Here is a 25,812-nt window from a genome sequence, read left to right as displayed (position 1 = left end):
GCTCCAGGCCATCACGGCAGCTGGCCCGGTCACCTGGTGACACATGCAAGACCCTAGGATCATGTGTGCCTCGGGTTAGCTGGCTGGGCCAGCAGAGCCAAGGCAACTCCAAACTGCAGAAACTGCGGAGCTGCACATCTGGCAAGCCTGGACTCCGGGTTCCATCCCAGGAGCTTCCCACAGCTGGACACAGACATTTCTAAGAAAAAGACGGCTCCCCAGGGATCTGCAAGCAGTGACCTCTGTGTGGCTGCCGACATGCAGCCAGATGCCTCTGTGGTGGCCCCAATGCCCTGATGGCCACCCGTACCTTCCCTGGTGCCATTGTTGGCGATGAATCCAGCCATGTCCACATTTTTGCCGTCGACTGACAGGTTCCGCATGCAGCCCACAAACTGCCGGTTGTGCACTGGGAAGTCTTCTGGTAGGTTGGGGACGCCACCCAGGAGCAGAGGACCGGTCAGATCCAGGGACCTGAGGAGGTAAACCATCTTCTGTGATGTCCGGGCAGCGGCGCCACAGCGGGCTGGGCTCTGCAGTTGCCTCTGTGTAGCCTCTGCCACCATAACTACTTCAGAAACCAAGCAGGCAGGAGGGCAGAGGCCAGAATCAGAGGGGGCTCCTGTGTCTGGTGCTGTGTTTGCTCACGCTTGCGTTCCGTCCTGACGATCTGGGTGTTTCACACTCACCAGTGACCACCAAGCCCCGCCCACCCAGGTTGGTCCACACCTAGACAAGATGTGAGCGCAGGGAGCACAGGTCAAGGCCAGCAGGGACTACATTTTACTTTGGCCTCTGAGACCTTCCAGGAAAAGGAAGGGACTTGAAGGGAGGCCAGAAGAAAATGAGAACCCTGGCTGGGCATGGTGGCTCACACCTGTAATTCCAGCACTTTGGGAGGCTGAGGTGGGCAGATCACGAGGTCAAGAGTTCAATACCATCCTGGCCAACAGGATGGTCTCTACTAAAAATACAAAAATTAGCTGGGTGTGGTGGCGCATGCCTGTTAGCCCCAGCTACTCGGGAGGCTGAGGCAGGAGAATCGCTTGAACCCGGGAGGTGGAGGTTGCAGTGAGCCAAGATCACGCCACTGCACTCCAGCCTGGCGACAGTGAGACTCCGTTTCAAAAAAAAGAAAATGAGAACCCTGGAGGCACCCCAGAGGCGGTGCAAACTCAGGCAAGGGCTGTGACCTCTCCAGTGCACAGTTTGCTTCCCAGCAAAAGAGCACCATCCCGCCTCCATCCCAGGCGGGCGGGATCAGACAGAACAGAACAGAACAGGTAAGGGATTGCCCGCGGGCCCCCATCAGGATGCATCAGGGCTATCTATATGATCTTCAAAAAAGGATGTATCAGGCCGGGCGCGGTGGCTCACGCCTGTAATCCCAGCACTTTGGGAGGCCGAGGCGGGCGGATCACAAGGTCAGGAGATCGAGACCATCCTGGCTAACACAGTGAAACCCCGTCTCTACTAAAAATACAAAAAACTAGCTGGGCGTAGTGGCGGGCGCCTGTAGTCCCAGCTACTCAGGAGGCTGAGGCAGGAGAATGGCGTGAACCCGGGGGGCGGAGCTTGCAGTGAGCCGAGATTGCACCCCTGTACTCCAGCCTCGGCGACAGGGCGAGACTCCGTCTCAAAAAAAAAAAAAAAAAAAAAAAAAAGGATGTATCAGGGCTATCTATATGATCTTCAAAACAGTGATTCGTTATTCTGTGGTTATTTAGTGGTTTGTTCATGTAATCCCAGCACTTCAGGAGGCCAGGGTCAGAGAACCGCTTGAGCCCAGGAGTTCAAGACCAGCCTGGGCAACACAGGGAGACCTCGTCTCTATAAAAAATTTAAAAAGTTAGCTGGGTGTGGTGGTGTGTGCCTGTGGTCCCAGCTACTCGGGAGGCTGTGGCAGGAGGATGGTTTGAGCCCAGAAGGTCAAGGCTTCAGTGAGCTAGGATTGTGCCACTGCACTCCAGCCTGGGCAACAGAGTGAGACCCCACCTCAGAAAAAAATAAAACGACAAAAAAAAAAGTAAGCCTCTGGGACCAGCTGGCTGACACAGTGCTCCACTTAATAGACTCCTGGAGTCTCAGGTGCCAGAATTTGCAGGGACAAAGCCAGTGATCCGTGGAGACAGGGTCAGAGACTGTCTCTGGGTCTGTAAGCTGGCTATCACAACCCTGGGGTCAGCCTGGCCAATCTTGACACATACTTAGGGAGACTTATTCTAGAAGGTTCTAACATGTCAGAGGGAAGGTGCTCCAACCATGCAGAGGGAGCCTGGACTGAGGTCGCCAGGGTACTGCACCCAGAGTGCCTGCATGGGGCCCTGCTCTGGGAAGGCTGCAGGGTGAGCATGTTTGGGGGTGCGGACCCCCAGGGCCGCCCCTCCTGGGATGCTTACTTCTTGGAGCCGGTCTGAGTGCCCTGGGCAGCGCAGCTGTAGTTCCCGACGTCCTTTCCAAAGCGCACAGCCATGGTTGTGTCACAATCATCCACCGTCACCACGGCCATCTTCTCCCCGGATGGCCCGTGGGGCAGGCCCAGGTGGCCGATGTTGGGCTGTAAGAAGAGAAAGCACAGAGAGCATCAGCACTTTCCCCGCCAGGGCCCTCAGCAGGCGTACCTGTCACTCATAGAGCGGGGAGGACACAGCACTGGGTGGGCAGCAGGTGGACAAGGGATGAGGAGCCCCTGGCCTTTAGTTTCCTAAACTAGCTGTGCTGGGCTGCTTGGTGTCCTCTCAAGTTCTGCTTCGCAGAATCTCAGAATGTGGCCTGGTCTGGACAAAGAGCTGGTGCCGATGGAATTAACTAAGATGCAGACGTCCTGGAGTAGGCAGGCCCTGATCCAAGATGACTAGTGTCCTCTTAAGAGGACAGAGGCTGAGACGCAAAGGCACGCAGGGGAGAAGCCGCGTGACTGTGGAGGCAGCTGCTGGAGCAGCTGTTTATAAGCCAAGGGCCACCTGGATCACCAACACCTAGGACAAGGCAGGAAGGGTCCTCCCCTTGAGCCTTCGGAGGAGGCACAGCCCTGCCCACACCTTGACTTCTAAGCGCCAGACTGAGAGAGAATCGTGTCTGTTGTTTGAGCCACCCTATCCATGGTACTTTGTGACGGTGGCCCCAGAAAATGAAGACAGCAGCCAACACCCAAGCCCCGGGGCCCCTCCTGTGAACACCCGCTTCTGCTCTTCTGGGGGTGTCCTCTTGACCATGGCGCCTGGCCAGGCTCATGCTCCTGGAGTACAGATACTAGGAGGCTGCTGCCCGGCCCGCAGACGGCCCCACATCTCCCCTCTAAGGCGTGGAGCTCCCTCTCTGGGCCAGGAGCACGTTCCAGGGCTGGGTACAAGAGTTCTTCTGAATCAGTGACCTCAGGTGAAACCTCTCCCTTCTCGAAGAGACTGTGGTTCGCCATCTGGGGACGAGCCCACTTTCCCCAGGCAGCCCTCACAGGTCTCACCTCCTGGTCAGCCCCTCCCAGGACATGGAGCATATCCACCCAGCCAGCTCAGACGCCCTTCCAGGAGGAAAAGCAGCACCAGCCCTGCACGATCCATGCGGCCACGGATGGATCTCAAAGATCTCACGTGGGTCTCAAAGTTCCAGAAACCCAGTTGGTGCCAGCTCCAACCGGAACAGGCAACAGAATGTCCTTCATCTGCGCAACCTGGATAGCAAGACCTACATCCCGCGGGTGGCCGTAACGATGAGCCAGGAGATCGCCAGGGAAGCACCACCATGCCCCGCAATCGGCACACAATGCGCAGCAGAGCCTCCCCCTCCACCCCAGAGAGAACCTTTTCTTCCAGTCGCAGCAGGGCCCCTCCCACTACCCCTCTAAAGGATGGGTTCAGTGCCTCCTCTTGATAGTTCTGGGGTCAGTTTGAGTTTACAGCATGATACAATCTCATGCTTCTTTATAAAACTTGGAAATAGATCGTTGTAAAAACGTGGAATTTAATTAAATCATCCTCAGTGCCTTTTAATAGGAAAATCACCACCACATAGTTCATTCAAAAATAAATCTTCAGTTTTTAATAGGAACAAAGTATCTATTTGATCAGGGAAACTAGGCAGAAAGGCAGGACACACAGAACTGGAAACAGGAGCTCAGCCAGATGGCCAAGTTGCAGGACTTCAGGGGACCCTGGACACCCAGGCAGCACGCACCCTGCCTGGAGTTGTGCAGTGGGCAGCCTGCACGACTGTATGTGGCCACCCCAGCTGAGGTTTCTACTCCCTCTTATCCAATCATCTAAGGCAGATGAGACCCATCACCGTACCTCAATTTCTTTTTGTGCAAGATAATGATTTACTATTAGAACACACATCCTGTCTGTGTTACAGGGAATTGAGGGTGATAGCAACAGAGATACACGAGTTTCCCACACACCCTTCTCTGTCAATCCAAGCGAGGCTTCTACCATGACCCCTGGTATTTGAGTGCAGGGGTCACCTTTTTCTTTTTTTTCCTCTTTTTTTTTTTTTGAGACGGAGTCTTGCTCAGTCGCCCAGGCTGGAGTGCAGTGGAGCGATCTCGGCTCACTGCAAGCTCCGCCTCCCGGGTTCACGCCATTCTCCTGCCTCAGCCTCCCAAATAGCTGGGACTACAGGCACCCGCCACTACGCCCGGCTTTTTTTTTTTTTTTTTTGTATTTTTAGTAGAGACGGGGTTTCACCGTGTTAGCCAGGATGGTCTCGATCTCCTGACCTCGTGATCCGCCCGTCTCAGCCTCCCAAAGTGCTGGGATTACAGGCGTGAGCCACCACGCCCGGCCGGATCACCTTTTTCATTTTTCTTTTACATCAGCTGATGAAATCACAAGGTCTGATAAGCTGTCTCCTTAAAGATTTCACTTTTGGTTAAGTAACAGATAGGTGAGTGCATTAAAAATCATCTGTTTTCTCACTCTGTAACTCGGCCCACTTTGAAAATGCGTGGAAGTGTCCATTATGGGATGCCTAAATGTGAGGTGCGGTCCCAGGGAAAGAAGAACCTCCCCCACTGTGTGAGCCCCAAATTATCTTTACAACTTATAATTTACATTTTTGGGGCTGGGCGTGAGACTTCTGGAGGAAGGGCGTAAGTAGCATTTACACTGGGAAGGCTTTCATGAAACTAAGCTGCTGTTTACAAAACTGCAGTTGTTGTAAACTGCTGCTAGTAATCAACGGCTCAGAGCTACGCATTCAAGCAAAAACAGCAGGATAAAGAAAGTTGGAGGCAAAAGACAAAACCACTACAGTCCGTGCTTGTTTTTCGAGTGGCACGGACTCATGTGAGACGCCCACTGCTAGGACACCCGAGTTCAGTCTGGCCTTCGTGAATCAGAGCAGCAGGCAGAGGGCGTTTAGGAAATGGTCTCTGATAGACAGCACCCAGCATGTGCTGCTCGGTTCTGACTCCCAGAGAGACCCACCAGCAGCCACTGGGTCAAAAGTAACAGCACTTTTGATGAAAGAGCCGAATGTTCTCAGGTGGAGACTGGAACAACCAGCAGGAGGGCTGCACGGAGGAGCGGGGGGACTTGTGGGGTCTGAGGTCCCCGCTGCTCGGAGAAGCAATCACAGACTCCCGATGGCCCATCCCTCTCCTGCCGCCCCAGGATAGGTGCTGAGTGGGGCCCTGGTTTAAGATGCCCGCCTCTCAGTGAGTGTGGGTTTAACGCGCAGGCTGACCGTCCACTCTCCCGCCTCTCGGTGAGTGTGGGTTTAAAGCACAGGCTGACCGTCCACTCTCCCGCCTCTCGGTGAGTGTGGGTTTAAAGCGCAGGCTGACCGTCCACTCTCCCGCCTCTCGGTGAGTGTGGGTTTAACGCGCAGGCTGACCGTCCACTCTCCCGCCTCTCGGTGAGTGTGGGTTTAACGCGCAGTCTGACCGTCCACTCTCCCGCCTCTCGGTGAGTGTGGGTTTAACGCGCAGGCTGACCGTCCACTCTCCCGCCTCTCGGTGAGTGTGGGTTTAAAGCGCAGGCTGACCGTCCACTCTCCCGCCTCTCGGTGAGTGTGGGTTTAACGCGCAGGCTGACCGTCCACTCTCCCGCCTCTCGGTGAGTGTGGGTTTAACGCGCAGTCTGACCGTCCACTCTGCAGTTGAGGCCAGCAAGTGACGGGGCGGCAGGGAGTGCATGGACACGGTGCTGTGGGTGACTTGAGATGCACGGGCGGGCTTCCCCAAAGCACTGAACGCAGAACTACTACATGACCCAGCACCACCTCCCCCAGGCGTATACCCAACAGAACTGAAAACAGGAACTCAAAAACCAGTTCATGAGTGTTGATGGCGTTGCTATTTACAATTCAGAAAAAGTGGAAACCACCTAGATGTCCATCAGTAGATGAGTGGACAAACTGTGCCCCTTCCCTGCACCGGAATCCCAGCCACCGAAAGGTACAAAGTGCTGACACACGACGGCACAGGGGTCCCGGAACACATCGCACTTGGTGAAAGCAGCCAGACACGAAAGCCCACACACCATGCAACTCCATTTCTACACAATGTCCAGGACAGGCACATCCACAGACACAGAGCAGACAGGTATTACCAGGGGCTCGGGGAGGAGGATGGGGAGGTGACTGCTAATGGTATGGGGTGATGAAAATACTTCTTTTGAGGTGGCATCTCGCTCTGTTGCTCAGGTTGGAGTGCCATGGCGAGATCTCAGCTCACTGCAACCTCCGCCTCCCAGGTTCAAACAATTCTCCCGCCTTAGCCTCCCAAGTAACTGGGACTACAGGTGTGCACCACCACACCTGGCTAATTTTTGAATTTTTAGTAGAGACGGGGTTTTCCCATGTTGGCCAGGCTGGTCTCGAACTCCTGACCTCAAGTGATCCACCCGCCTCGGCCTCCCAAAGTGCTGGGATTACAGGTGTGAGTCACCACACCCAGCCTGGGTGATGAAAATATTTTATTATTTTTTTAAAAGTTACTATTGGTCAATTGATGGCATGAAAATAATTTAGACCTCAATAGAGGCGGTATGGCACAATACTGTGAATATACTAAATGCCACTTTAAAACTTAATTTTATGCTATGTGAACTTCACCTCAATAAGGCAAAAAAAAAAAAAAAAAAAAAAAAAAAAATTCCTAGGTTTGCATCCTCCCCTCCCCAGCCACCTGCCACTCTCCACCTGAAGAACTTTTGGGAAGATCCTTCCAATTTTTCCCTCTGACATGGAGAGAAAATGCATTATTTGACCTTCCTGCCAGGCGGCTACGAGTGATAAAACGCAGAGAGGTGAACATTCTCCGGGAGGGGTGGAGAGGTGCGCAGACAATTACACAGGCGGCTTGAATGGGGATAGGTGAAGACAACAGCAGGTGTGTGTGGGCTCAGGTCCTCCATTTTTGTCAAAGGGAGACAAAGCGCGTCTCCGCTGAAAGGCTGGCGTGGAGCACGAGGCGGCAGCACAGAAGAGACTACCTGGTGGTAATAGCTCCAGAATGTGGGGCGGCGCGTCCGCCTCTGAGTTTTACACGGAGAAAGCGGCTCAAGCAGCTTCCGCAGGGCACTGGCGTGGCAGCATCTGGCCAGGAAAAGCACTCGGTGGCTTGGCTGGGTCGCAGCCGATGATGAATGATACGGGTCGGGGAGATAAGGAATAAGACAGACGAACCGCCCCCTCACATTTCTAAGAGGAATTTTTTAAGTCTGCCACATATTTATACAAAAGAAAAAGACAGTGTGGGAATGAAGAGGGCCACATGGTCGTATCTGAGTTTTTTCTCAATTCTTGTGTTGGAAGGCTCCGGGCACAGGATAGGCCAAGGCCAGCACGGTGGAGGCACCAGCGCCCGGCACCCGCCCTCCCAGGGCTCAGCTGGGTACTGCGCAGCAGCCGGCCTGACCCAGAGGACCCCCCAACCCCTGCACCAACACCCCTTGTGGGAAAGGCCTCAATTCCCAGGCCTCGATTCCAGGACGTAAAGCTCAGTAGCTGGACCTGGTCACTCAGGCCGAGCAAGGCAGGCAGCGCGCACAGCAACTGGAGAAAGCAGGGACTGCCCATGGTGCCTCTACACCCCTCAGCGGGCACCCTGGCCGGCACAGGCTCCCTGGGGCAGGCAGAAACAGAGCTAGTGAGGAAAGACCACATCTCACTCCTGTCGCCACCTGAGAAAAAACCTATGATGCCGCTGAGCACTGCAAGGAGTGGCCCAGAGGCACCAGGCTGTGCAGATCCGGATTCCTGCTGCAGGAGTCATCCCTGGGGTCCAGCCTCCTCTTCTTTTCCTTCAAGGTATTTTCTTCCCTGCGTGCAGCCCTCCCCCTTGGCTTCCACTCAGCCGCTCTACGCAGTGCAGGGAGTTTTTGTGTGCGCACAAAAGCGTTTGGTCCTTACGAAGTGCTCACATTTCTCCAGCCTTTTAACCTGCTGCAGACGATTCTGCACTGGGAGGCCGGTGGGGGTACGGTTTCGACGCTGGGGAAGGTGGCAGGGGAAGGCGGTGTGGGGGTGGGAGGGGCACGTCTTAGGAAATGAATGAATTCATGCTCTGTGTCAGAAATGATTAACCAACTTTCATATCAAAGAATTCACAGATGGCTGGACCTCAGGAATGTCTGCACAGAGTCACACTGCGGCGCTGAACGGTCCATGCTGTCATTTCTCAAGATGACAAGGTTCAGGCCTGACTGGCCGACAAATGCCCCAGGAAATGTGGGCAAGACCCTGTGCCAGTTCTGGCACAGAGACGACAAGCCCTCCCTTGGAGGCAGTCACCACAGTTCTCTGAAGCTGCTTGGGAAAGTGGTGGGAAGGGTCACGAGGAGCAAATTCATGCAGATGCACGCAACCTTCCAGAATTCAAGCCGGACTCCCAGGAGCCTCAGACAGGACTTTGCCAGAATGCAAACCTCAGACCGAGCTGCTACTTCCTGGGGGGTCCCAATACCCCCAGGCAGGTAACAGGACCGTGTTCCGCCGGGTAGCCACCCTCTACACAGGGACTGCCGGCTGCCTTTGATGACCTGGCTCAAAGGGTGCGGCATCCCCCCAGGGCTGCGAGCAGCAAACCGTCTGGAAGCCCAACTGAGCCACTGGGCCACCCGGTGGGAAGGGCGGCTCCACACTATCCCAGGTTGTAAGGGGACCTTGAGTTCCTCTGCCCAGCTCCAGCTGAGTGGGACAGGTGCTCCTGAATCCCTCACCTGTCAGGGACCCAGGGCAGAAGACATACTCTATGAGCCTAGGCAGGCTCTTCTAGAAAGTGTGTAAGTGCACAGCTGCTATCTCTAGGGCTGTTTGGGAATGAAACGAAAGGACAGATCTGAAACTCTTTGCACTGTCTGAACTGGCGTGGCTGATGTTACTATCATCCTCGTTCTCAACTCAGGGTCCAGCTGGGTGGACCCAAGGCTGGCAGGGGCTCACAGGACAGCAGTGACCACAGCTTCCAACGAACATCACCTCCTTAAAGCCAAGGGTTCATATCCCGCCCCTACTTGGGAAAGTCACAAGACTTCCCCACATGCCAGGACTTGGCTGTACAACTGGGGGTAAAAATAACATCTTCCTCATGGGATGAAATGAACTATATGTGTGAAGTGCCTGCAGCCATGTCTGCTGCTATTGTTATTTCTTGAAAAAGATGACGTGCAAGTGGTTCTCTCAAGTTTTGCTGTTTGAACACTTCCCTATATTAAAATAACATAATACAGGGGCTGAACGCAGTGGCTCACGCCTGTAATCCTAGCACTTTGGGAGGCCGAGGTGGGTGGATCGCTTGCAGTCAGGAGTTTGAAACTAGCCTGGCCAACAAGGTGAAACCCCATCTCTACTAAAAAAAAAAATACAAAAAAAATTAGCCAGGCATGGTGGTGGGGGCCTGCAATCCCAGCTACCTGGGTGGCTGAGATGGAGAATCGCTTGAACCCGGGAGGCGGAGGTTGCAGTGAGCTGAGATCGCGTCACTGCACTCCAGCCTGGGTGACAGAGCAAGATTCCATCTCAAAATAAATAAATAAATAAAAATAATAAAATAATAAAGTTGATTTTTACATTTTTAAAGGAAAAAGAAGCAATTAAGCAGCTCATGTAATTAACCTCTCCGCTGAACCCGCAGGGTCTTCCCCAGGAGCTGAGACACACAGTCACCTGCAGCTCGGAGTTCTGTCACTGGCACGTCATTTCCTCCATTTACTCAACTACCCAACAAAGTGATGCAGAGTACTATTAGGCTTATTGTGGAGCATCAGAAAAGTTTTCGACAAAGGTCAGAACCAACTGGTCACCTGCAGATTCTTAAAAAATCACACCAAAGCCTTTTATTTCTCAGGCAAGGGGTCTAACCCCAGTTTCCCTGACGATTCTGGCCAAAGACAAAAGCGAGAAGCTCTGTGCTTTCCTGATGGACGTACAGTACATTTGGAAACGCAGAACCGTGGGTCCGGAGGCAGGAGTCCTCTGGGCATGCGTGCTCAGCGCCGGACGGAGATAAGCTCCTCCTCCAGGGCTCCATGATCCCCGTGGTAGTTAATTTTGTTCTGGAAATGATCCAGCAGGGCACTGTGCCAGCCCCCACTGAGCCAGACCCTTGACCAAAGCCTCCAGTTCCGCGGGAGGAAGCCAGGGGCATCTCAGCCCTGCCCCTTTGGGGCTCAGCCACCGGGACCAGGTCCCCTCTGCAGCCAGGCTGCCCCCCCAGGTGTTCTGGGAGCCTGGGAATTTATGGGGATTCACTCCAAGGGGGGTCTGCTTGCCAATGACAAATGAAGGGCCAACATGCAGTGAGATACAGCGCCTTATTGGAAAGCAACACGTTCCCTGTCTTGGGGGTTTTATAGACAAAAAATTGCTTGGTACAAACTGAGCGACCCTCAAGCACCCAGTGAGCAGCTCATTCACGTTCATCTAATTCATGTTCATCTACGCACGGGAGGCATCTAAATCCTACTGCTACTCCCAGCTCCAGAAATCCTGACAAGCAAGACAAGGGGAGAGCACACTTCTGAGATGCAGCCTCCTGGGGCCTCCTCCACACGGGCACGGGGACAGAGTGCCTGGGATGGGGCCTCTGAGCTCAGCCCCCACAACACAGTAGCCTGAGTGTCCCGGGAAAAACAGGACAAAGCTTCAGGAAGGATGGCAGGTGGGCTACAGTTCCCGCCAAAACGACTTTTCTGAGCAAGGAGAAAACGCTTACCAGAAATGTACACACTCGCCCACTCTCACTCCTGTTCATTCACCCACACTCGTACATACTCAAACCCACGTGCCCACCTGCCCACTCACACTCATGTGTTCACTCACCCACACTCGTGCATACTCAAACCCACATGTGCACATTCACCACTCACACTCGTGTGCCCTCACCCATACACATGCACTTATACTTGTGCACACTTACCCACGCTCACGTCCATACCCACACTCACACCCACATGCACACTCCCATACACGTGCAGTCACTCACATTCATGTGCACTTATTCATATGCTCACACATGCACTTACCCACACTCACGCACACTCACCCACGAACACGTGCACTCACCCAATCGTGCATACTCAAACCCACGTGCAGTTACCCACATTCACACTCAAATGTGCCCTCACCCACACGCACACTCATACATGTGCACTTACCTACACTCGTGCATACTCATCCACATTCACACTGACATATACACTCACCCACACACTCAAATGTGCCCTCCCCCACACGCACTCATACTCATATGTGCACACTTACCCACACTCGTGCATACTCATCCACATTCATTCACATATACACTCACCCGCACACTCAAATGTACCCTCCCCCACACGCACTCATACTCATATGTGCACACTTACCCACACTCGTGCATACTCATCCACATTCATTCACATATACACTCACCCGAACACTCAAATCTGCCCTCCCCCACACGCACTCATACTCATATGTGCACACTTACCCACACTCGTGCATACTCATCCACATTCACTCACATATACATTCACCCACACCAAATGTGCCCTCACCCACACATGTGCACTCACCCACTCACACGGGTGCACTCATATAGGCACACCTAGCCACTCATGTGCACTCACGTGTGCACTCATGCACTCACCTACTCATGCACACATGCACATTTACCCCATGCTCACCCACACTCAAATGTGCACTCACCCACATTTACACGTGTGCTTATTCACACATGCACACATCCGCACTCACATGCGTACTCACCCAGGTGCCCACTCGCCCAGGTACACTCACACACATGCACACTCACATGTGGACACCCACTCACATGTCATTCATACTTGCATGTGCACACACACGGGCAGTCACATGTCCATACTCATTCATACCAGCACACACTTGTGTGCACACATGCTCACCCACACTCGTGCTCAAGCTTGCTTGTACAATATACTCACTGTGCACACTCACTCTGTGCATACATGCAGCTTGCACACTAACACATGCTCACACAAAACCATGGCCTGCTCCTGTTAAGACCTGATAGTCCCCTCTCCGTCCTTGATCTGGGCCCACAGGACCCCCTTCCTCCTGTGGTCAGTCCCCTGCCTCCTCTTGCCCTGATGACCTTTCTGACCAGCCTCCCCTCCCTCCTGGTCTGCAAGCCACTAAGGGGTGACATGCTCAGAATCTATGTGATAAGATGAAGGTGGGGAGATGGCTGAGTTGGGGGAGAGAGCATGGAAGTGCTTGGAAAAGACAGGGAGAAGGTGGGGCCCAGGGATGGTCACGGCAGGAAAACACGACAGCCCTGGGATGGTACGTCCCAGATCGGCGAACACACAGGTGGGTGAGAGATGCTGGGTCCGTGGCTCTGCCTAACCCTGGCCCTCCCGTCATCTACTCTGTGCCTCAGTTTCCTCATCTGAGAAACAGCAACAGCACCTCCTCCAGGAGCTGACATGAGGATCACGTGGGGGACACACGCACAAGACAGGACATCAGTCAGTACCCTTCGGCCACCACCGCCTTCCCTGCCGAGGTGCTGGGGGGCAGAGGCAGGAAGGGCTGGGAGCCCAGAGAGGGGAGGGAGGCAGCCACGGGGCAGGGCATCCCAGAGCCCCAGCAGTGAGGGGCCGGGTGGGGTGGGAAGGATGCAAGTGAGACACAGGCTGGAGGACAGTGGCTATGATGCCAGACAGGAAGCAACCTCAACCGGGCGTGAAACTGAGGGCTGCCCCAGCCCTGGGGCGACTTTCCATAACAGGGTTCTGCAATACAAAGGCCCAGGGTGGGGCGACGCCTGCCCCTGGGAATCACCATGTTTCCGTAACAAGTGACTTTCTACCACCTGACCAGGCCCGTGTTTGGGAACGGAAACCAAGTGACTTATCTATTTCTGTCACATCGCACACCAGCAGCGGGGCACCCCCACCTGCCACAGCGCCTGCAGGCAGGGCCCCGCACCACCTTTCTGGCAGGGCTCGCTGGCCACCCGAAGGCCCCTCTGTCAGCTTCTATGCCCCCATTACTTGGGCCCAAAGAGGCAGGAACATCCTGAGTCCGAGATGCAGGGTAAGTAAAGGCAGTGGCTGCAGACTTCACCACCCGACGGGACCACGTGCCGACTGCCTTCGCAGAGGCCCCACTACTGGGTTTAAGGAACACCTGCTGGGGCTGGAGAAGCCAGGGAGGGCGTGACCTTTCACGCAGCCACAGAACACCTGGGGAGTATCCCCATTCCCTCCTCTGAAACATGCAACTTCCTATGAGACAGAAGCAAAGCCAACAAGGCCACAGGGGGGCAAAATCACGACCCTGCGTGGCTGCCTCCTTTATCGTAAGGATTTTATACACTTTGCAAGGCTTAATTAACTTTGTAAAAGTTTAGCTTCTTTATCTTACATATTCTATAAATCCAATTATCTTTTTATTATTTTTTGTTTTATATTTGAGACGGAGTCTCACTCTGTCACCCAGGCTGGAGTGCAGCAGTGCGGTCTTGGCTCACTGCAACCTCCACCTCCCAGGTTCAAGTGATTCTCCTGCCTCAGCCTCCCAAGTAGCTGACATTACAGGCACCTGCCACCACGCCTGGCTAATTGTTTTGTATTTTTTAGTAGAGACGGGGTTTTACCATGTTGGCCAGGCTAGTTTTGAACTCCTGACTTCAAGTGATCTGCCTGCCTCAGCCTCCCAAAGTGCTAGGATTATAGGCATGAGCCACCATGCCTGGCCCTCCAATGATTTTTTTAAACAGAATATTTAAAAGAAAAAAACAAAAATGGCTCATAATCCCATGACCCAGAGAACTGCTGTATTATTTTTTTAAATACAAAGAATAACTCAAGTGCATGTAAGAAGGCACAGAAGGGCCTAAAAGGAACATGAAATCCACCTTGCTTTGCATCCTTCTTCCCTTGGTATCCACCTTTGCCATGAGGGCCGCCACGATACCTCCTGCACTGCACGTCTGGCCTCTGCAATGCCACCTCCTGGCTCTTGCCACCAGTGGTCCATGTCTCTACCCTAGAGGCTGGGCTTGGCCACACGACCTGGGCAACGGGACATCAGGGCACAAGGACAGGAGAGAAGTCCTGGAAAGCGCCGTGCACTGGGACTCACCCTCTCTGGCTGCTAGGAACCCCCTGCCACCAGGTGAACAGCCAGGCTAGCCTGCTGCAAGATGAGAGGCCCCAGCCGCCATGGCTAAGGGCCAGGTCATATGAGTGAGGCCTTCACACAGCCCTGGCTGAATTGCATAGACCAGAAGAACCAGCAGCCAAACCACTACATCATGAGGAATAATAAATACCTGATTAAGACTCCATGCTTTAGGCAGTTTGTGACCTTGAAACAGCTGTCCGATGAGAACTATTAACAAGTTTGGGCCGGGTGCGGTGGCTCATGCCTATAATCCCAGCACTTTGGGAGGCCGAGGCGGGTGGATCACCTGAGGTCAGGAGTTCGAGACCAGCCTGGCCAACGTGGTGAAATCCCATCTCTACTAAAAATACAAAAATTAGCCAGGCGTGGTGGTGGCCGCCTGTAATCCCAGCCATTCGGGAGGCTGAGGCAGAAGAATCGCTCGAACCCGGGATGTGGAGGTTGCAGTGAGCCGAGATTGCACCAGCCTAGGTGACAGAGTGAGACTCCATCTCAAAACAAACAAAAAAACACAGGTTTATTGTTTTAGAGAGCTTAGAGTTATCCTTCAGAAAAAAACATACGTATATACCAGCATATATTTTAAATCTTAAAATTTTTTTTTTTTGAGACAAGAGTCTCACTCTTTCACCCAGGTTGGAGTGCACTGGTACAATCATGGCTCACCGCAGCCTCGACCTTCCAGGCCTAAGTGATCCTCCTCAGCCTCCCAAGACCACAGGTACGTGCACCACACACCCGGCTAATTTTTTTTTTACTTCATATTTTGACGAAATGTGTTCTCTCTTTGTTGCCCAGGCTGATCTTGAACTCCTGGGCTCAAGCAATCCTCCCACCTCAGCCTCCCAAAGTGCTGGGGTTACAGGCGTGAGCCACCGTGTCTGGCCTCAAAGTTATTTTGATGAAACTTTCTATTTTGAGACAAGTTTAGATGTACATGCAATTGTAAAAAATAATACAGAGAGATCCCATGTACCCCTTACAGTTTTCATCCATGGAAACACCCTGCAAAAAGATAGTGTAATATCAAACCCAGGTACAGACACTGACACAGTCGAGACAGAACGTTCCATCACTGCAAGGACCCTGCCTGTGGTTCTGTCATAGCCACATCCACTTCCCTCCCGTCCCCAGCCCAATACCAGGCAACCACTACTCTGTTTTCCATTGTTATTTTGTCATATTAAGAATGTCATAAAGGCTGGGTGCGGTGGCTCACGCCTGTAATCGCAACACTTTGAGAGCCCAAGGTGGATGGATCACTTGAGGTCAGGAGTTCGAGACCAGCCTGACCAACGTGGTGAAACCCCTTCTCTACTAAAAATATAAAATTAGCCGAGCGTGGTGGTACGTGCCTGTAATCCCAGCTACTCGGGAGCCTGAGGCAGGAGAATCACTTGAACCCAGGATGTGGAGGTTGCAGTGAGCTGAGATCGTGCCACTGCACTCCAGCCTGGGATACGAGGCAAAACTCTGTCTAAAAAAAAAAACACAGACAAAAAAACACAATGTCATACAAATGGAATCATACAGTATGGTCCCTTTGGTGGTTGCCTTTTCCCACTCAGCAGAGTGAGAAGTTGTCTGGTGCTAAGATGTAGTCCTTGTTCCATGGTAGGGACATATCAGTTTGTTTAACCATTTACCCAGTGACAGCCATCTGGGCTGTTTCCCATTTGGGGATATTATGAAAAGCTGCTGTACCACTTATGTGCAGGTTTCTGCGTCAACATGAATTGCATCTATATTCATGAGGAACAGTGGTCTGGGGTTTGGTTTCGTCTGTCTTCGTCTGGTATTGGAATCAGGGTAATGCTTCATGAACTGAACTGGGAAATGTTCTCTATTTTCTGGAAGAGACGTTGCAGAATTGACGTAATTCTTTAAATATTTGTTAGAATTCTCTTGTGAAGCCATCTGGGTCTGGAGATTTCCTTTTTGGGAATGTTAAACTACAAATTCTATTTCCTCAATAGTTACACAGTCATTCAAATGACCGATTTCATCTTGGGTGAGGAGGAGTAGTTTTTTGAGGAGTTGGTCCGTGCATCTGGGTTTTAAATGTACACATGTAGAGTTGTTTTTATTATTCCCTTATTACCCCTTTTAATGTCTACAGAGCCTATTTTATTCCTGGTATTAGTAATTTGTCTTCCTTTTTTTTCCTTATCAGTCACGCCAGAAGTTTTTCCCTCTTTGAATAGATTTTGTTAATCTTCTTAAAGAATCAGCTCTTCATTTCATTGATTTTCTCTATTGTTTTGTTGTTTCAATTTCACTGACTGCTACTCTTATCTTTATTATTTCCTTCTTTCTGCCGGCTTTGGGTTTATTTTATTCTTATTCTAGGTTCTTGAAGTAAAAGCTTAGATTACTGATCTGAGACATCCCCCTTTTCTAATGTAAGTATTTAGTGCTATACATTTCCCTCTCAGCACTGCTTTAGCTGCATCCCACAGCTTTTCGTATTTAGGATTTTTATTCCCTTTAAATTTGTTTAAAAACCTTCCTTCTTCCCTTCCTCCCTTCTTTTTTGAATAATGAAATATTTCGGTCAAGTCTCTATGCAGACCCATCTCCAATTGCTGGAGTCAGCTGGTACCACCAGGGCTGAGTGAGGCAGAGCAGCAAGGCTGGGGAGGGGGCAGCTGGGGAGGGGACAGCTGGAGAGGGGGCTGAGTGAAGCTGTGGCCTGGTGGGGTTGGAAAGTTGTTTAAATAATGGAAGGTTGAGAAAAATCAATAACTATACTGAGGAAAACGAGAACAAGGTTCCTAACTGATAAAGATTTACAAATATAGAAGAGGAAAAACAACAAGAATGAACTCTAACTCTGCTTGGGCTGCTGTAACAAAATACCAGAGGCTGAGTGGCTTGTCAACAACACACATCTGTTTCTCGCAGTTCTGGAGGTTGCGAGTCCAACATCAAGGTGCTGGCTTATTCAACATCTGGGGAGGGTCTGCCCCCTGGTTCCCAGACCAGCACCTTCTTGCCACACCCTCACATGACAGAAGGGGTGAGGGGCAGTCTTGGGGCTCTTTTATAAGGACATTCATTCCACTCATGGGAGACCCTGATCACCTCCCAAAGGCTCCACTTCCTAATACTATCACCTTGGGGGTGAGGATTTCAATATATGAATTTGGGGGTGCTATGGTCTGAAGTGTCCTCCAAAGCTCACGTGTTGAAACTTCATGGCCAGTGGGATGGTATCAAGAGATGGGCCCTTTAGGAGGTGGTAAAGTCATGAGGGTGGGCCCCTCAAGGATGGGATAAGGCCTCAATAAAAGGGCCCACAGGCGTGGGTCCACCCTCTTGCAGTCTTCTGCCACGCAAGGACACCCGGACGCTGCCATTTATGAGGAATGGGCCTTCGCCAGGCCCCAAACCTGCAGGTGCTCAGGCTTCCAGCCTCCGGGACTCAGAGAAATCAATCTCTGTGGTTTGTAAGTACCCAGCCTCGGGTGTTCTGTTACCAAGCAGCACGAATGGGCTGGGACGGCATCAGGGGGACGTCAACGTTCAGAGCAGGGCAAACGCGGCAGTGCTGCAGTGAAGTTTATGGCTTCCAATAGGGAGTGATAAGTAAATAGGAAAAAAGAATCAATATGAAGCGTGTGTGCGTGTGTATATGTACACACACACACCTACACAGACGTCTATGTCCTAGTTCTGCCCAGTAAGAGACACTGGGAGTGAGACAACCCAAAGCAATGAGCACACCAAGCACCCAGATCTGGAGTTCTAAATGCCACCCTCCACTAAAAGAACCAGGCTTGGCCAGGTGCAGTGGCTCACGCCTGTAATCCTAACTCCACTAAAAGAACCAGGCTTGGCCGGTGCAGTGGTTCACGCCTGTAATCCTAATTCCACTAAAAGAACCAGGCTTGGCCGGTGCAGTGGCTCACGCCTGTAATCCTAACTCCACTAAAAGAACCAGGCTTGGCCGGTGCAGTGGTTCACGCCTGTAATCCTAACTCCACTAAAAGAACCATGCTTGGCCGGTGCAGTGGTTCACGCCTGTAATCCTAACTCCACTAAAAGAACCAGGCTTGGCCGGGTGCAGTGGTTCACGCCTGTAATCCTAACTCCACTAAAAGAACCAGGCTTGGCTGGGTGCAGTGGCTCACGCCTGTAATCTAACACTTTGGGAGGCCAAGGCAGGTGGGTCACTTGAGGTCAGGAGTTCGAGAACAGCCTGGCCAACATAGTGAAAACCCGATCTCTAGTAAAAATACAAAAAAATTAACCAGGTCTGGTGGTGAGCAGCTGTAATCCCAGCTACTCAGGAGGCTGAGGCAGGAGAATTGCTTGAACCCAGGAGGCTGAGGTTGCAGCGAGCTGAGATAGCGACAGAGGCACCTGGGCGACAGAGTGGGACTTCATCTTAAAATAAAATAAAATAAAATAAAATACACCCTACAACTAGGGCTTTTAAAATCTAGTAACAATATCCTGGGAGCTCCTCCCCTAATCGCTGCACAGAACCCCACTGCACTGTTGACAATGGTTGTTGACATTCCACTGTCAGAGGAGGTTGTGAGGACCTTACTGCACAGGACCCCACTGCACTGTTGACAATGGTTGTTGACATTCCACTGACAGAGGAGGTTGTGAGGACCTTACTGCACAGGACCCCACTGCACTGTTGACAATGGTTGTTGACATTCCACTGTCAGAGGAGGTTGTGAGGACCTTACTGCACAGGACCCCACTGCACTGTTGGCAATGGTTGTTGACGTTCCACTGTCAGAGGAGGTTGTGAGGACCTTACTGCACACAACTCCACTGCACTGCTGGCAATGGTTGTTGACGTTCCACTGTCGGAGGACCTTACTACACAGAACCCCACTGCACTGCTGGCAATGGTTGTTGACATTCTACTGTCAGAGGACCTTACTGCACACAACTCCACTGCACTGCTGGCAATGGTTGTTGACGTTCCACTATGGGAGGACCTTACTGCACAGAACCCCACTGCACTGCTGGCAATGGTTGTTGACATTCCACTGTCAGAGGACCTTATTGCACAGAACCGCACCGCACTGTTGGCAATGGTTGCTGACGTTCTACTATGGGAGGACCTTACTGCATAGAACCCCACTGCACTGTTGGCAATGGTTGTTGACGTTCCACTGTCGGAGGACCTTACTGCATAGAACCCCACTGCACTGCTGGCAATGGTTATTGATGTTCCACTGTCGGAGGACCTTACTGCACACAACCCCAGGGCACTGTTGGCAATGGTTGCTGACATTCTACTATGGGAGGACCTTACTGCACAGAATCCCACTGCACTGTTGACAATGGTTGTTGACATTCCACTGTTGGAGGACCTTCTATTCTATTAAATACCTTCCGAGTTCGTTTCTGTAAGTTGGATTCTGTGCGTGTAGTCGGCACTCAATTAACATGGAAGGGAGGGGAAAAGAGGGTCACGTGACCTCACCCAGGGGACCATACAACTGTCTAACCATGGCAGATCTGTAGAGCCCAGGAAGAGTCCCATCAAAACATCGCACCCTGACACAAGTGTCTAGGTGGAAGCCCTCGAGTTTTTAGAACATTTGCAGAAACAGAGAAGCTCCCCGGACCCCAGGGGTGCTCTGGGGGCACATTGCTCACTCTTCTTGGGACTTTGGGGTTTAATGTGCAGCACAGACCCAAGAGGTTTTGAATGACCTGACAAGCAACAGGTGAGCAATCCCTAATGACAGCAGGACCGAGGGGTCATCTCAAGGTCATGGAAATCTCAAAGCACTTAGATCCTCTGGCTCAACAGAAGCAGAGGCTGGTTGTCCAGAGGAGGTTTGTTGCAACCTGGCCTCATGCTGTCTTTATAAAAGCACTTTCCACAGCATGCCAAAGACAGCCCCGCGCCATCTCAGAATCACCAGAACCAGAGGAAGCCAAAGTGCCGGGGCAGGGTCTCGAGGACTGCAGCAGCCAGCTCAGGCATGGGGCTCCACCGCGTGTGGTCTAGCCACATGTGGCCAGCATGGCAATCGCGACAAGCACAGCACCGTCCCCGGCCAGGTGATGGATGCCGAGTGCCCCTTGAAGACCACCTGCCGCCCATGTAGAGGCTGCTGCCTCAAGCCCCGATCCAGGGTCTTGCATCTCCACCTGAAGCTACCAGGACTCCATCTAGCTGAGCTCCCGTCTCACTAGCCCAGTGGTTCTCATCCAGGGCATGACCTCAGGGGCCTGACAATGGTGAGGACCTCTTGGTTGTCAAAACTGGGTTAGGGGAACAGCTGGAGTCTAGTGACCAGAGGTCAGCAATGCTGCCCAGAACAGGCCTCCCAATGAAGGATCATCATCCCCAAGGGGCAGCAGCGCCCAGGCGGGAAATCCCAGCACGGCTGCTCACCACTTCCCACATCTGCTTCATGCGGGATCTCGCAGCAGCTCCGGGCCTCCTGGCGCTCCACCTCACTGCCTCACCTCACAGCTCACTCACGGGTCCCTAGCAGGCCACACCGCCTCATGTCCATGTCAGGCACTACCTTCCCAGCACGTCCTTGCCTCCACAGCTGGCAAGGAGGCTGTGCTCCAGGCTCTGGGCAGGCTCAGCTGGCTTTGGAAGACACCCGGGCCAGGTGGGCACGAGCCACCCTTGCTTCCCCAGGGCCCCGTTAAACATCTCGCTGGCACATCTGTGTCCCTGACTCTGCCAGGAGCTCCTGGAGCAAGGTAGCATCTAAACGTGATCCCCGCAGGCAGCCTCAGGGAAGCACAATCAGGGAATGAGCGCTCAGTGCAGCTCTGAGGGTCCCCGTCCTCACAGACGGCCCCTCCCCAGCACTGTCTCTGTGGAGAGTAAGCTTCTCCCCACACCTCCCGAACACCCAGGATGCCCAGGGCAGTGGGGGAGCAGCAAACACTTAAAGCTAATGAGGGCAAAACCTGATTCTCAAGTGGGAAGAACAGTTTTCCTTTTCCGTCAGGCACTTTCGCCCTTTTGGAAGTTGTGGTGGAAACACCTTCAAACCAGCCTTGGGGGAAAACAAACAATCACGCTGGGGGTGAAGCAATGGCTGAAACTGCTCCACGCGGCCCCAGACCTCCCGGGGCGGCTGTGCGAGTGGGGGCTATGTTGTTTCATCTGTGCTTGGCGGAGCTCCACACAAATGCACAAGTGTCTGCCTTTGAAAAGACCTTCCTGGAAGAATGTCCGACTCCAATGCACCCTTTGGCTTTGCTGAAGGTGAATTAGACCAATAAACCTTCTCGTCTAAAATGTCATCAAGCAGAAAGGAAAAACAAACAGACTCTGCCTGCTCCCTGCCTGGGAGGGTTCCCTATCCCGTGGCTTCTGGTGGCGTTGGCCAGTGGCAAGCCACATGGGAGGATAGAGTGAGGGAGGGGAGGGGAGGGATACCAGGAGGGCCCCAGGCTGGCTGTGCCTCTAACACAGGGGTGGCCTGTGCCCCTCTCCTGTGGCTTCTGACCAGGACCCCTTCTCTCTGGGCTCCAATCTGCCATTTCCCTTGATGCTTGAGGACTAAGGGCTGTCACAGCTCTGCTGACACTGCCTCTAGCCGTGGGTTCCACACCGCCCCTCATGGATACCCCACGCCCTGCCCAGCCCTTTGTAAATAACTCTTCCAGGGCTGGTCCCACTGGAGCACCCCATCTGCTTCCTGTGAGGACCCTGACTGCTCCACCAGCCTGGCAGCTCCCAGGCCCTGTGCACTGGCAGGCGGGGGAAGGGTCCCCGCAGTTTGCACATGGATGCAGTGCAGGCGGCCACTGACAGGCGATACCCAGGAGGTCATGCTCAGACCTAAGGTGCAGGTGGCCCACGCCTCAGAGACACAGCCGCCCTGGAGGGCGGGGGACAGAGAACGAGACTGAAGAGAGGGGGCTGGGCAGCGGCGCAGCCCCCACCAATGCTTCCACCCTCACCACATCGTTGTATGCTGAATTTTTTCAAATATGTTTTCTTAATCATCCCTAAAAATACAAAAACCAAAACCAGCAAGGTGGCGCAGCAGGTGAATACAGCGTGCTGGGGAAAGGACACAGCTGGGTGGGGTGGGGGGGACGACCCTCCGCATCAGCCAAGGCAGGCAGGGACGCATGTGCAGGGGGGTTCCCTCGGCCATGTCACCCACCGCCCTCAAGACTACCCTTGTAGCCCCAGCCCTGAGCCCCTCAACCCCTCATTGTCTAGCCCCAACACCTCCTTCCTGTGTGGGTCCCCTCCCAACCTGAGCCTGTCCTCTTCCCCAAAACCTTCCCTGGTGGCCCAAGGTCACCCCCAAGGTGGCCGCCAGAGGACGGGACCAGAGGTAACATTGGAGACAAAGTGGAGGCCCAGAGAGGAGAGGAACCGGCCCCCAGAAGGTTGTCTTCCTGACCTCAAGCTGGCCCTGCCACCCCTCCAGGCCCCCATACCGCTCACAACCTGACTGGCCCTGCCCCCAGCTCAGGCACACTCCAGAGGAGACCGCTGCACCTGGGTTTGTCAGAGCTGCCACTCGGAGACAAGGTCACGGAGCAGCGGTGCCGTCTCCTTCTCGGGCAGATGCTCATAATCTCTGCTAACACATTCCTAGTGTGTGGCCCCGTCAGACCTCCTAATGGACGCCTAAAGACACAGTAAAAACTGGTTGGTTTCCTCCATCAAATAACCTCAGGCAAGACAGAGAAGCATCCAGCGCTCACAGGAAAGGCCTAATCCCACACGGGGGGCTGTGCTCAGGCACCGCTGAAAGGACCTGGCCCTAGACACGGAAGCCGTGGATCCCGGTAATCCACCGTCCTCTGTTTATCTTCTTACGTGAGGCCCCTCTCCTCCGGGACAGTGCAGGTGGCGTCCTGCATGGTGACTTTACTCCTCTGAGCACCCGGAAGGGGGCGGCGGCAGGCGGGCGGGCCCCAGTAAACACTCACTGTGTTCAGAGCCAGGGCCGAGTGTGGACAGAGGTGACCGTAGCAGTGTCCTGGCTGCGAGTCCCTCCACAACTGTGGGCACACTATTGCTTCTGCCATAGGCAGATGATGATTCTGGAGTGTTGGGCACCGATGGGGAGACCAAGGCGGACTCAACCTCCCCCCGCCCACCCCCTCCCCAGCAAAAAACATTCATCCCTGGACTTTGTTTTCTGACACGCGCAGGAAGGAAAATGTGCCACCTATGCCCTACGCTTCCCTGACGATGGGGCACAGTCTCCAGGGTCCCCTGTGGCCCAGCCCTTGGGAGGCACCACCCCAGGGGGCATCGAGCTCTGATGTCCAGCCCCAGCTGGCTGGAAGGGCACAACAGGAAGGGTCACAGGGTCAGAGTAGGCAGCACCAGGCAGCAGGACGCAGGGGCCACCCGTGCAGCTCACCCACGTGAATGCACTTCACACTGGCTAGCACTGCCCCACACAGCCACAGGACGGCACCGTATCAAGAAAAGACTCGGTCTTTGAAATGGACAATGGCAGCAAATGGATCTGCGTCTGTGAGGGCTGCCCTCTTCCTCTTGCTCAGCCCTGAGCCCCTCACCCCACCAGCCCCTGCGCCTCTGTCGAGCACACGGTTCTCCATGCATCAGCCAGGCCCCACTAGGGGTGACATCCAACGTGCGGCAGCCCAGACCCCACCCAGACACCTGCCGCCTTCTCTCAATATCCCCCCAAACCCCACCAGCACCTGCCATCTGTCCTCCTCCCAAATGAGGCTCAAGCTCCACCTGCCCTGGGCTGGCACTGATGGGACAGAGGATAAAAACCATAGTCTCTGTGCAGGTGACCACTACTTGGAGTCTGTGTGGCATGCCTGGGAGATGATGGGATATTCAAGGCAGATGTGAAGGGCGGGTCAGGGAGGTAGAGGGACGCCGGTGGCCAGCACGGAAAGGAGAGTGAAAGCTGGTGGACGCAGCACTGCAACCTCAGGCCCAGTGACTGGACCCCAACTGCTGGCGAGTCGCAGCCAGGCATAGTGGCTGTGAAAGAAGGAAGATGCTGTCTCCACAGAAGGACTGGCTCAATTCTCCTGGAGGACAGAGGATCTCTCATCTGCCAACCAAGCTTAGGCCTCGGCCTTGTGGAAGTCTGGGAAGTGGGGCACAGGGGGGCGACTGGGCTCCAGGAGGGACCAGTAAGACCCCTGCAGAACCATGAGCACGTGGGAGCACACCCTGGAGCTTCCCAAGAAGAGAAAAGGGGTTTGCACAGTCACAGCCGTGGAAAGCACGGCATTTTGATGCAAAAAACAATGTGTTTCCTTACAAGCCAAGGAAAAGCAAAATAAAGCGAAACCAAAACCACCCAGTCTTCACGGCACTTCCCCGGAGCGTTCTGGCTTTCCCGTTTACATCCAGGGAGAGCGGACAACCTTGGCTACAGAGTCGTGTATGAACGGCTCAGAATTTCAGCCACTAGGAAATACTCTGGCCAAGGCAGCTGCACATGAACAAGCCCTTTCTGTGTCCCTCCCCCAGCGACGGTGATCTCCGGGGTCCATGTCCCTCCCCGACACAAAGCTCCAGGTGGGAGGACTATGACCCCACCACAGGGCTCAGCTGTATTTACACGGACCCTCCACAAATGTGCATTTCCTAAACCACTTTTTCCAATAGCACGTTTAAAAAGAATTTCAGAGCACAAATGTCTTAAGACAGAAAATCTACCAGGGCACCTTTTTTCCTTTCTTTTTCTTTTTTTTTTTTTCCAGATGGAGTTTTGCTCTGTTACCTAGGCTGGAACGCAGTGGCACGATCTCGGCTCACCGTAACTTTCACCTCCCAGGCTCAAGTGATTCTCCTGTCTCAGCCTCCTGAGTAGCTGGGATTATAGGCACCCACCACCACACCCAGCTAATTTTTTAATTTTTGTATTTTTGGTAGAGACAGGGTTTCACCACGTTGGCCAAGCTGGTCTCAAACTCCTGACCTCATGTAATCCATCCGCCTCGGCCTCTCAAAGTGCTGGGATTACAGGCATGAGCCGCTGCGCCCTGCTCCAGGGCACCTTCTTGAGCCACCCTGGGGCCGGGGGGAAGTGGTGGGGACCGTCTTACCTTGTTGTAGTACTGCAGCTGCACAGAGTGCCACCGCCCGTCACTTACACCACCGGGAACCTTCGGTGCCACAGTCGTCATCGTCTCACCTGCACGGTGGGAGGGAGATCCAGAGAGAAAGCAGAGGTTGGCGGGGCCTACTGGGGACTGAGGACCGGGCTGTGAGGCATCGGGGGAGACAGGTGCACATGGCCACGT

At 53.4% G+C, this 25,812-nt stretch overlaps 2 protein-coding genes across 3 annotated transcripts in view; both read right to left on the bottom strand.

Moving 5' to 3' along the window:
• Positions 1-25,812, bottom strand: part of CDPF1 (cysteine rich DPF motif domain containing 1) — a 376,436-nt gene that overhangs the window by 175,227 nt on the left and 175,397 nt on the right. The gene's annotated exons all lie outside the window — the stretch shown is intronic.
• CELSR1 (cadherin EGF LAG seven-pass G-type receptor 1) overlaps positions 1-25,812 on the bottom strand; it is a 189,504-nt gene that overhangs the window by 50,588 nt on the left and 113,104 nt on the right. For both annotated transcript variants that reach the window (XM_050805795.1, XM_050805794.1), the window contains exons 5-7: positions 25,615-25,703; positions 2,400-2,557; positions 311-474 (exon numbers count right to left, since the gene is read on the bottom strand). In XM_050805795.1, coding sequence (XP_050661752.1) covers positions 311-474; positions 2,400-2,557; positions 25,615-25,703 — 411 coding nt within the window. The remainder of the gene's footprint in view (positions 1-310; positions 475-2,399; positions 2,558-25,614; positions 25,704-25,812) is intronic.

Source organism: Macaca thibetana, chromosome 10 (genome assembly GCF_024542745.1).
Source record: "Macaca thibetana thibetana isolate TM-01 chromosome 10, ASM2454274v1, whole genome shotgun sequence".
Lineage (NCBI taxonomy): Eukaryota > Metazoa > Chordata > Mammalia > Primates > Cercopithecidae > Macaca > Macaca thibetana.
Note: the sequence above shows the minus strand (reverse complement) of the source record. Positions and strands in the feature narration are given on the sequence as shown.